At 38.7% G+C, this 12,672-nt stretch overlaps 1 protein-coding gene across 3 annotated transcripts in view; it reads left to right on the forward strand.

Moving 5' to 3' along the window:
* The window catches only part of MRPS5 (mitochondrial ribosomal protein S5), a 32,844-nt gene extending 20,172 nt beyond the window's left edge, over positions 1 to 12,672 (forward strand). For all 3 annotated transcript variants that reach the window (XM_007197364.3, XM_028162646.2, XM_028162647.2), the window contains 2 exons: positions 1,899 to 2,035; positions 4,742 to 12,672. In XM_007197364.3, coding sequence (XP_007197426.1) covers positions 1,899 to 2,035; positions 4,742 to 4,966 — 362 coding nt within the window. In that variant the 3' untranslated portion in view covers positions 4,967 to 12,672. The remainder of the gene's footprint in view (positions 1 to 1,898; positions 2,036 to 4,741) is intronic.

The following is a 12,672-nucleotide window of genomic DNA, read 5'->3' on the forward strand; positions in this document are numbered from 1 at the left end:
CATACAGCTTTGCTAGAGCTATGGCATGGAAATAAACTAAGAGAAAAAATATCAAATACAGTATTAGTTGTATTAATTGTATTTAATACCAATTGTATTAGTGCACCAGAACTTGCCTTCTGCTTTAAAGTCATAATTAATCATTCATATGCCAGATAAAAACCATTTATCTTATTATTAGAAAAAGTATTGAGTTGAACACTTAGACATTAAGGTTTAGACCTGTGCTAAGGTGTGTCCCATGTGGTAGTTGCAGCCTGTGTGGCTATGGAGCACTTGAAGTGTGGCTTCTGAGAGACCCTGTAAGTGTCAAACACCACCAGATTTCAAAGACTTAGTATAAAAAAAAAAAAAGAAATATCTCAAAAATATTACTGTATTGATTACATGTTCAAATGATAATGTTTTAGACATATTGGGTTAATAAAATATATTACTAAAATCAATTTTACCTGTTTTTTAAAAAACTTTAAAACACCTATCTGCGAGAGAATTTAAAATCATATATATGGCTTACATTTGTGGCTTGCGTCATGTTTTTGTTAGACATGTTACTTTGGATACATCTTTATCTGAATGATTTTGGAAAGACTGCTACAATTTTAATTGCAGAAGTTACCTTTTTTATCTTCCCTGTCTTCTAATCAAAGCTGTATTTTTCAGTGCTGCCTTTAAGGCATGTGCTGAGTTTCATGCCTGGTTAATCAGAATGTTAGAGTCTAAATTTGGGCTTTTTCTCTGCATCATTCCTACCTGCATTTGCCAGGTGCTGATCTAGGCTCTGGGGATACAGCAGTAAGCAAACAATATCCTGGCTCTCATGGAACTCTCATTCTGCTGAGGGGCAACATTGGATAACAAGTTCGGCTGAGTGCTTGAAAGCAGCCATCAGGGTCTGGTTTGCAGGGGAGGGAGGAAGGAGGCCACCTTCACCTTTCCTTCCTTGCGGTGGGAAAGCCAGCACGTGGAGGGTGGTGTCTCTGGATGAAGTCGGTGAGGTGTCAGTCACAGAGGGCTTTGAAGGCCGTGGAGTTCTTTGTTAACAGTCAACCCTTGAACAGCACGCGTTTGAAATACTCGGGTCCACTTATACTCGGCTTCTTTTCTAAATTCTGCAGTGCTTCACGGTCCGTGGCTGGTTGAATCCATGGATGTGGGACCTTGGATATGGAGAAACTGAGGACATGGAGGGCTGACTATAAGTTAGACTCAGATTTTCCACTGTGTGGAGGGTCGGCTCCCCTAACCTCCACACTGTTCAGGGGTCAACTGTACTTATTTTAATTCAAGGGACAGTGGGAAGTGAAGGGCTTTAAATGGGGAGTGATGTGTTTGCTTTGTGTTTTTAAAGCTCTCGCTAGGGAAGGGATTACAGGTAGACAAGAGTAGGGCGAATGGCTGGAGGGGAAACCACCCAAGATTTAGAGGCCAGCAAGGAGGTGAGAAGGATGGGCCAGTAGCTAGGAGGAAATCTGGGAGAGGGTGTGTTACCGAAGCTAAAAGAGTTTTTCCAGGAGGAAGTGGATGTCTCTGCTCAGTGCAACTGAGCATTCAGGGAGGGTGAGAACAGATGTGTCCCTCAAGTCTTAGTTAACATGGACATGAGGCACCAAGGACCTTCAGCCATCTCTGTTAATCTTAACAGCCCTGGTTTTTTTTGCCCATATGCTTAAGTAACTTATATATTATTTCTTTAATCCTTATAACATCTCATTTAAATAAGTGTCATTGTGGAAGTTAAGTAAGTTGTGAAGGGTCACCCAGCTGGGAAGTGGTGAAGCCGGAACGTGAACCAGCGTCCCCTAAACCCAGAGCTGGAAGCTGCGCGAAGCCAGCAGGTGATGCCGCCTGCACTGTGGGCAGTGGGCAGGTGTTTGACTTGTTTTTCCTCTTTCTAGGCTATGGCCTCCGCTGCCACCGGGCCATCATCACCATCTGCCGGCTCATTGGCATCAAAGACATGTATGCCAAGGTCTCTGGCTCTGTCAACATGCTTAACCTCACCCGGGGCCTCTTCCACGGGCTCTCCCGCCAGGTAACTCTTCCCTGGGCTCTGAAACAGAAGGGCTAGTTTGTATTTCATTTGTGTGCTCTGAGACCACCATCTCCTGGGCCATCCTGGAGCTGCTCTCGGGCCACCTGAGGACTGGGCATTCTTTGTTGTCTGTGGCTGCGTCAGGTTAGTTAATCCAGCTGACGAGTTAGTTCATGAGAATTATCCTATAAAAAAATACTCCATGGGTGTTTTGAAGTTTTAAAATTAAGTATTTTTAAAAGCCAGTAATTATAATCTGTTTTATTATGGAAAGAATACCTGCTTGTTCTAAAGCTCCAACAACATAAAGATGTAAAGTAAAAAGAGAAAGTCTCTTTCCTTACTTCGTCAGTTCCTTTGGAACTGGGGTGAAGCCCCTCGGGCACCTCCACTCGAGAGCGGTCTTCAGTTGAAGCACAGTCAGTTTTCATGTCACCTGTATAGGTAGTTCAGAGGGACATCTGAGTCAGTAGGAATATGAACATTAGTAGTTCAGGTTATTTCTCCACATAGATGGGAGCTCTGGGCCCCTGCCCAGCTCACCCCCTCAGCCTCGGCTAGGCTCACAATCACTCCGGCGGTAGGGAGGAAGGGCTGTCACTGCACGGGGCGCCCCCTCCTGAGCTGCCCCTCTGCCAGCTCGGCGGGGCTGGCTTGTCCCTTGAAAGGATGGGTGGACCTTAGCAGAACTGGGTGAGCAGAAAGACAACCAGGTTCAAGAGACGTTTGCTGACCTCCATTTGCTGAGGACTTTGACAGGCTTCCTGACAGAGTGTGATGGCTGTTTCTGAATAAAGTGATCCATGGAATAATTGTAGCCGTCTCTGTTTAAAATAGGAAAATTAATTGAAAGAAAAAGCTTTGCTTAAAAAACCTTTTTTGAACAGCTGTGTTCATGTGTGTGTGTTTGTGTGTATGTTACTACTATCTAAAACGTGTGTGTGTGTGTTACTACTACCTAAAACGTCCTTCAAAAGCACTTCTAAATTTACACTTACTGTTAAGAGGTTTAATTGTTTGATGTAGTAGCTAAGATATTTGTTTTAGATAGGTCATATTTATGGTCAAGTAGACCTGTTGTAAAATGCCATCAGCTATAAAAAGTTGCATTGTGCTAGTCAAAGAAAAAAAATGACACCAGTGTAAGCAACATGCCACTGATTATAAGACACTCCAATTTAAATTATTTTGTTTTTTTTTTTATGAATCAGCACTTCTCTTTTCTAATTTCAAATGTATATAGAATTAGAATAGTACAAGGTGCACATAAAGTCTGGAAACATGAGATTGTACATTTCTCATGGTATTTTAGGTATTTTAATGTACTATGAATAAACCATTTATTGAGTTTATTTGCCTTTTTCTGACTTTTATGGCTACCTTCTGTTATGAATCCCCATAGCTCTCTTATACAGAATCAACAGTTAGCAGCTCGTGGCCAGTTTTGTTTCTCTAAACCACCCCCAACCAGCCCTAGTATTTTGAACCAAATCTCATATATCAATTTATTTCACTCATAAATATTTTATCATGTATCTCTAAAAGATAAGGATTAAAAAGGACCCAACAATACTACTATCATACCTAAAAAATTAACAGTAACGAGATATCAAACATCTAGTCAGTGTTCATAGAAATGTATCCATTTGTCAGATTAAAAAAATTTTTTTAAATTAATTAATTTATTTTTGGCTGCTTTGGGTCTTCGTTGCTGTGCATGGGCTTTCTCTAGTTGAGGCAAGCGGGGGCGACTCTTTCACTGTGGTGCGCAGGCTTCTTATTGCAGTGGCTTCTCTTGTTGCAGAGCACGGGCTCTAGGCGCATGGCTTTCAGTAGTTGTGGCACGTGGGCTCAGTAGTTGTGGCTCTCCGGCTCTAGAGCACAGGCTCAGTAGTTGTGGTGCACGGGCTTAGTTGCTCCGTGGCATGTGGGATCTTCCCGGACCAGGGCTCGAACCCGTGTCTCCTGCATTGGCAGGCGGATTCTTAACCACTGCACCACCAGGGAAGCCCTAAAAAAATTTTTTTAATACAATTTGTTTGAATAGGGTTGCAGAAAAGGTCCATACATTCTAAATCTTTGCTGTCTTTTAAGTCACTTTTAATCTGTAAGTTCCCCTCTTTTTTTTCCTTGCATTTTTTTTATTGTTGGAGAAATCAGGTTGTTTGTCCCAGTCTGGTGCTAACTATCTGAGGACCCTTAACATCCTCTCTCCCTGCATGTCCTATAAATTGGTAGCTAGAGCTGGGACACGATGAGGTTCAGGTTCAGTTTTGGGCACAGTATGGCACATGATCAGGAGGGTTAGGAAGGCAGGAGACCAGAGGCCAAGGCCCTTCCTTTATCCCACTTGGGGGTGGGGAGATGAGGCTGAGATGATTCCGCCCACAGCAGGTCACCATAGTTTAGCCGCAGCAAGTTCCTGCTCTTTAAGTCACAGACTTAAGTTTATTGTGTTTTTTTTTTTTAAAGTAAAATCTTGTTTTTAATCACTCTTAAATAATTCAGTAAGCAAATAAACTTGATATTATATTACCTGGGCCATGTTTCCTGCTGTAATAATCACCCTCAGTTAATGAATTTTCAAGAGTTGCTACATTTTAATCAACCAAACACTTTTTGCCATGCAAGATGAGTATCAGGGGTGGACCACGTTAGACCAACCTCATAGACCTAACCTCATGTTCTCAATTTGGTCGTGCCCAGGAAACCCATCAACAGCTGGCTGACAAGAAGAGTCTCCACGTTGTGGAATTCCGGGAGGAATGTGGCCCCCTGCCCATCGTGGTTGCCTCCCCCAAGGGGGCCTTGAGAAAGGATCCGGAGCCAGAACATGAGGTTCCAGACATCAAACTGGACTGGGACGAAGTGAAGGCTGCACAGGGTATGAAGCGCTCTGTGTGGTCAAGTTTAAAGAGAGCCGCCACCTAGGCCTTCTTCTGGCCTGGCTCAGCCTGGCATCTCTTGCTTCTGGCACCTGGGAGAGACTCAACCCCTCACACTTTGGATTGTCACTTGTTTTTGTTTGTTTTTTTTTAAAGGAAAGGCCAACCTTACATTTCTTTATTGACAAATAACAAATAATTATAGGTTTAATTTATTGAGCACATCGTATATACCAATTACTGTGATAGGAACTTTACATACATATCTTAGTTAAAAACTACTTTAAATATTCATTTAAACTAGCAAATTAGGGAGGCAGGGCTTCTAGTCTGAGCTAATAAAAAAATATGCAGTTAAGTTATAGTTACTTGACTACAGTCAAGAAAGCTAGAAAGTAGCTTTCAGCTAGAAAGTAGAGGAAAATGGGCAAACTTTGTTCTTTCTGACTCTAGAAATTCTCCTTTTTAGTAAACCTCTTTGTATCGATGTTTTAGTGGTTGCTCTAGGTATTACGTTATACCTATATCACTTATCACCAGTCTACTGGTGTTGACTTTTTAGCAGTTTGAGTCAAGTATAGGAATCTTACTTCCCTTTAAATCCCTTTACCCTCACCTGTTTCTATAATTGTTTTAAAATTTCCTCTGCCTACACTGAGAACCACATTAGACAACATTATAGTTTTGCTTCAACCATGAAACATAAAAAACTAAAGAAAAAAAAAATAGCCTATTGTATTTACCCATGTTTTTGCTCTTTCAATCATTCGTTCTTCTTTCCTGACATTCCGAGAGTCCTTTTGTCATTTTGAGTGGGGAAAAGCCAAGTTCCCCTCCTGTGTGTCTCCTTAACTCTCACAGTACTACCACACTCCCAGAACTTCTGACAGCAGATGTGGGGGGTTTCCCCTCACCAAGCAATCTGCAACACCAGCTGCATGTCCTACAATTTAACTCAATTCTGACACTGTCTACCTGGAGGTAACATCAAATTCCACTGGTTAAAGGCTCAGTCCCACAAGACTGCCCCCACCCCACTTCACACCAATTACAAGTCCGGTTGTCACCTGTGCTTCTGACTCATCAGCTGTAAATCAGAGGTTCCCATGACTCCCTCATTGTGTTTGATTAATTTGCTAGAGTGGCTCACAGAACTTAGGAATACAGTTTATTTATTGCCTACCAGTTTATTATAAAAGGATATGATAAAGGATACATATGAACTTCCAGATGGAAGAGAGACAGAATTTTAAAATTTTCATGAAGTCTAATTTGTCTATTTTTCTTTTGTTGCCTGTATCTTTTGTGTTCTATACAAGTAATTATTGCTAAATCCAGTGTTGCGAAGCTTTTGTCCTGTGTTTTCTTCTAAGAGTTTTATAGTTTTGGGTCTTACATTTAGGCCTTTGATTTCTTTTGAGTTTGTTTTTGTGTATGGTGTTAGAGATCAACTTCATTCTTTTGCATGTGGATATCCAGTTTTCCCAGCAACATTTGTTGAAAACACTGTCCTTTCCCCATTGAATGGTCTTGACACCTTTGTCAAAAATCATTCAACCATATATACAAAGGTTTATTTCTGGGCTCTCTATTCTATTCCATTGGTTTACATGTCTGTCTTTATGCCGGTACCACACTGTTTTGGTGACTATAGCTTTGTTGGATATTTTGAAATCAGGAAGTATGAGTCTTCCCGTTTTGTTCTTCTTTTTCAAGATTGTTTTGGCTAGTCAGGTGTCCCTTGAAATTCCATATGAATTTTAGGATGGGTATTTCTGTTTATGCAAAAAGTATCTTTGGGATATTGATAGGGATTGCATTGAATCTGTAGGTCACTTTGGGTAGTACTGACATCTTAACAATATTAAGTCTTCCAATCCATGAACGTGGGTATGTGTTCACTTATTTACATCTTCTTTAATTTCTTTTAGCAATGTTTTATAGTTTTCATTGTACTTTCACTTCCTTGGTTAAATTAATTCCCAAGTATTTTATTCTTTTGGATGCCATTTTAAATGAAATTGCTTTTGTAATTTCCATTTGATAAGGGATATTGGTCTATAGTTTTCTTGTAGTGTCTTTGGCTTTTCTATCAGGGTAATGCTAGTCTCATAGAATGAGGAAGTATTCCCCCCTCTTCAATTTTTTGGGGAAAGTTTGAGAAAAATTAATATTAATTCATCTTTAAATGTTTGATAGAATTCAACAGTAAAGCCACCAGGTCTAGGGGTTTTCTTTGTCAGGAGATTTTTGATTACCTACTTAATCTCCTCAGTAGTTATAGGTCTATTCATATTTTCTATTTCTTCGTGATTTAGTTTTGGTAGGTTTTGTGTTTTTATGAATTTGTTCATTTCATCTAGCTTACCCAATTTATTGGTGTACAGTTGTCCAGTATACTCTCTTATAATCCTTTTTATTTCTATAGAATCAGTATTAACAACCTTACTTTTATTTCTAATTTTTTAGTAATTTGAGTCTTCTCTCTTTTTATTCTTAGTCCATTGAGCTAAAGGTTTGTCAATTCTGTTGATCTTTTCAAAGAACCAACTCTTGCTTTCATTGATGTTTTTCAGTTATTTTTCTATTCTCTATTTTGTTTATCTCTGCTCTAATCTTTATTATTTCCTTTTTTCTGCAAATTTTGGGTTTAGTTTATTCTAGTTCCTTAAGTTGTAAATTAGGTTGTCAATTTGAAATCTTTCTTGGTTTTCAGTGTAAGCATTTATAGCTGTGAAATTCACCCTTTGCACTGCTTCGCTGTGTCCCATAAACTTTGGTATGTTGTATTTTCTTTTTTATGTATCTCTAAGTATTTCTAATTCCCTTTGTGATTACGTTTTTGATTTATTGATTGTTTAAAGTGTGTTGTTTGATATCTATAAATTTGTGAATTTTCGAGTTTTCCTTTTGTTATTGATTTCTGACTTCTTGTTGTGGTTGGATAAGTTACTTTTTGTAATAGTTATCTTTTAAAATCTGTATGACAGTTTCTGGCCTAACATATGATGTAGCAAAATTTTCTGATGAGATCTGCTGGTAGTTTTAATGAGGATCCCTTGTATGTGATGATTTACTTCTTGCCTCTTTGAAGATTGTCTCTTTGTGCTTGTCCTTTGAAAATTTGATTATAGTGTGTCTTGTTGTGGATCCCTTTGATTTTATCTTACTTGGAGTTTATTTTATTTTATTATTATTATTTTTCGTTTTTTTTAAATCAGTCATCAATTTTATACACATCACTGTATACATGTCAATACCAATCGCCCAATTCAGCACACCACCATCCCCACTCCACCACAGTTTTCCCCCCTTGGTGTCCATACGTTTGTTCTCTACATCTCTGTCTCAACTTCTGCCCTGCAACCCAGTGCATCTGTACCATTTTTCTAGGTTCCACATACATGCGTTAATATACGATATTTGTTTTTCTCTTTCTGACTTACTTCACTCTGTATGACAGTCTCTAGATCCATCCACGTCTCAGCAAATGACTCAATTTCGTTCCTTTTTATGGCTGAGTAATATTCCATTGTATATATGTACCACAACTTCTTTAACCATTCATCTGTCGATGGGCATTTAGGTTGCTTCCATGACCTGGCTATTGTAAATAGTGCTGCAGTGAACATTGGGGTGCATGTGTCTTTTTGAATTACGGTTTTCTCTGTGTATATGCCCAGTAGTGGGATTGCTGGGTCATATGGTAATTCTTCTAGTTTTTTAAGGAACCTCCATATTGTTCTCCATAGTGGCTGTATCAATTTACATTCCCACCAACAGTGCAAGAAGGTTCCCTTTTCTCCACACCCTCTCCAGCATTTGTTGTTTGTAGATTTTCTGATGATGCCCATTCTAACTGGTGTGAGGTGATACCTCATTGTAGTTTTGATTTGCATTTCTCTAATAATTAGTGATGTTGAGCATATTTTCATGTGCTTCGTGGCTGTCTGTATGTCTTCTTTGGAGAAATGTCTATTTAGGTCTTCTGCCCATTTTTGGATTGGGTTGTTTGTTTCTTTAATATTGAGCTGAATGAGCTGTTTATATATTTTGGAGATTAATCCTTTGTCCGTTGATTCGTTTGCAAATATTTTCTCCCATTCTGAGGGTTGTCTTTTCATCTTGTTTATGGTTTCCTTTGCTGTGCAAAAGCTTTGAAGTTTCATTAGGTCCCATTTGTTTATTTTTGTTTTTATTTCCATTACTCTAGGAGGTGGATCAAAAAAGATCTTGCTGTGATTTATGTCAAAGAGTGTTTTTCCTATGTTTTCCTCTAAGAGTTTTATAGTGTCCAGATGTTTTAGATGTTTATATTCATGTCTTTCATCAAATTTGGGAAGTTTTCAGCCATTACTTCTTCAAGTGTTTTATTCTGCCCTTTTCTCTTTTTTCTGGGACTTCCACAATTTGTATGTTGATCTGTTTGATGCTGTCCTACAGGTCCCTTAGCGCTGTTCATTCTTCTTCAATCATTTTCTTTCTGTTCCTCAGATTGATAATTTCTGTTGTCCTGTCTTCAAGTTAATTGACTCTTTCTTTTGCCTGCTCAAACCTGCCTTTTAATCCCTTTAATAAAAATTTCCATTTCAGTTATTAAAATATAGCTACAGAATTTTTTTGTTTGCTTCGTTTTAGGTGTTCGATATCTTTATTGGTGTTTCCATTTTGTTCATACATCGTTTTTTTTGGTTTTGTCCCCATCTTCCTTTAGTTCTCTGAGCATCTTTAAGACAGTTGTTTTAATGTCTTTGTCTATTAGATCTGCCATTGGGTCTTTCTCAGGGACAGATTCAAAAGTAGACATTTTAATCTAATAATGTGGTAACTCCAGAAATCAGATTCTCCTCCTTCCCCAGGGTTTGATGTTTTTAAATGTTTTAAATTTATGTATGTATGTATTTATATTGTTGTAGGTTGCCTCTATGTCAAGAATATGCCAAGATGTAAACTTAAGGTCTTCTCAGGTCTTTTCTGAGTCTGTGCCTTTCCCTGGGTATGCATGATCACTTTATAATGTTCCTTGTATATGCAGCTCCTTTTGAACCTCCTACTCTTTAATGTGTGACCCCCAAAAGGTGAAAAAGAGAAAAATAAAGAGAAGGGGAAAAGGGCATTATCCCTTTAAATCCCCTTAAAGTCACTTCAGCTGGAGGTGGAGGGACTTCTAACAGTTGTGGGAGGTGCAACAAAATTAGCCACCAGCCTTTTTGTCTACACCTCTCTGATCAGAGGCAGCAATCAGTGATCAGAGCAGAGATCCCTGGTATTTGGGGGACAGGGTCCTTTTTGCCCACCCTGGCTTCAGCAAGCTGTGTGCAGGCTGCTCCAAGGACACTTGCCCAGCTGCCTGCCAGGTGGCTTAAAGCAGGGGTGGGTGGCTGCTACTGTGCTGAGTGACGAAATTGCCCAAAATTAGCCACAATTTACCATCCATGCATTTCCCTGAAAGTCAGAAACCTTCAATAACTCCACAATCCCAAAACAGTTACATCAGATTCTGCCAGCACAGTTGTCATTTAGGTGGGGAGACAGATTCCTGGTGCCTGCTACAACCAAAGGGTTCTGAGAACCCTTTCTTGTTGCCCTTGTTCTCTGTTCCTATTGTTGTCTTCCACCCCTGTCTGCTTTGTGTGTGTGTGTGTGTGTGTGTGTGTGTGTGTTGTTTTAATTGAGCATTTTATATGATTTCATTTTCTCTCTCAGAATGTCATTATATTTTTTTTTAGTGGCTGCCCTAGAGTTTCCAATATAAACTTACAACTAATCCAAGTCCACTTTCAAATAACACTGTACCACTTCATGGGTAGTGCAAGTACCTTATAATAATAAAGTATTTCTAATTCCTCCCTCTTGTCCCTTAATGTCATTCTTTTCACTTTTACATAATTTATAACCAGTGATACACTGTGACTATTTTTATTTTGAACAAACTGTTATATGTTAGATAACTAAGAAAAATATTTTATTTTTCCTTCACTTATTCCTTCTTTAATGCTCTTCCTTTCTTTATGCAGACCTGAGTTTCTGGCCTATATCATTTTCCATCTTTCTGAACAGCTTCTTTTAACATTTCTTGCAAGGCCAGTCTACTTGACAAATTCCCTCAATTGTTGTTTGTCTGAGAAAGTCTTTATTTCTCCCTTGCTTTTGAAAGATAATTTTACAGGATACAAAATTCAAGGTTGGTGAGATTTTTTTCCCCTCAACACTTTAAACATTTCATTCCACTCGCTTCTTACTTGCATGGTTTCTGAGGAGAAGATGGATGTAATTCTTATCTTTGCTTCTCTATGGGTGAGATATTTTTTCCCTTGGCTTCTCTCAAGACTTTTCTTTACCTTTGATTTTCTGCAATTTCAGAGGGTACTTTTTTTTTTGGCCATGTGGCTTGTGGGATGTCAGTTCTGTAACCAGGGGTTGAAGCCAGGGCACAGCAGTGAAAGCCCGGAATCCTAATCACTAGGCCATCAAGGCACTCTCTGATTTTCTGCAATTTCAGACTTACACATATATGGTCAAATGATTTTTGACAGACTCCAAGGTAATTCAAGGAGGAAAAGAATAATCTTTTCAACATTTAGTGCCTGGAACCCTTGGATATTCATGTGGAAAAAAAAAAGCTTGACCTTACTTCAGGCTACACACAAAAGTTAACTCAAAATGGATCATAGACCTAAATATAAAAGTTAAATCAATAAAATTTCTAGAAGATAATCTTGAAGACCTCAGTGTAGGCAATAACTGATGTCTTAGAAACACAAAAACATAAATCATAAAAAAGATACATTGGTAGACCAGTCTTCATAAAAATAAATGTTCTGCTTTTCAAAAGACAGAAAAAGAAAACAAAAAGACAAGCCACAGATTGGGAGCAAATATTCACAACACACATAACTGACAAAGGACTTGTGTACAACTTGGGTCATGCATCCCTCTGACAATATGTACACCTGCTTCTCATTATTTGTTCTGTACTGTGATTTTGCCAACTGCTAATATTCATTTGTACCCCTGAAGTGGATCCTTATGGTACTTCTGGGTCATTTGTGGACATGTGCAGAGTACTTGGGAACTTGAGTTGCCTGATGTGCACATTCTGGCTGAGGTTGAACAAGGTGATGCTCTGCTTTCATGTTTCAGCCCTTGTCCTGTAGCCAGGTATCCTTTTCACGGTCTATTTAGCACCATGTGTTTTGCATTCTTGTGCTTTTTGTTGGTGATTTTACTTTTTAAAATGGTGCTCAAGCACAGTTAGTGCTGACTAGTGTCCCTAAGCGCAAAAAGGCTGTAATGTGCCTTATGGGGAAAATACCTGTCTGTGTTAGATAAGCTTCATTCAGGAATGAATTACAGTGCTGTTAGTCATGAATTCAGTGTTAATGAATCAACCAAATACATTAAATAAGGCGTCTTTAAACAGAAACACAGATAAAACAAGGTGATGTATTTGCCAGCTGGTGAAAATGTAGTGACCATAGGCTTATAGAACCTAATGCTGTATTTATCCTAGGAGCAGTAGTTCAGTATTTACTAAGCCAGTGTTTGTGGTGACTTTATAGAACCTAGTTACTGTGAATAATGAGAATCAAATGTATATCTGCTATGTATATCTGAAGTATTGCTCTATTGCATTCAAGATTTCAGAGCTGTTATTTGATGATTGGAGGGAAATTATTTTTAACCCAAATTGTATATCCTGCTAAACTATTAATCAAGTGCAAAGGTAGAATAAAATATTTTCAAACACAA

The sequence above is a fragment of the Balaenoptera acutorostrata genome, chromosome 12 (genome assembly GCF_949987535.1).
Source record: "Balaenoptera acutorostrata chromosome 12, mBalAcu1.1, whole genome shotgun sequence".
In the NCBI taxonomy this organism is placed as follows: domain Eukaryota; kingdom Metazoa; phylum Chordata; class Mammalia; order Artiodactyla; family Balaenopteridae; genus Balaenoptera; species Balaenoptera acutorostrata.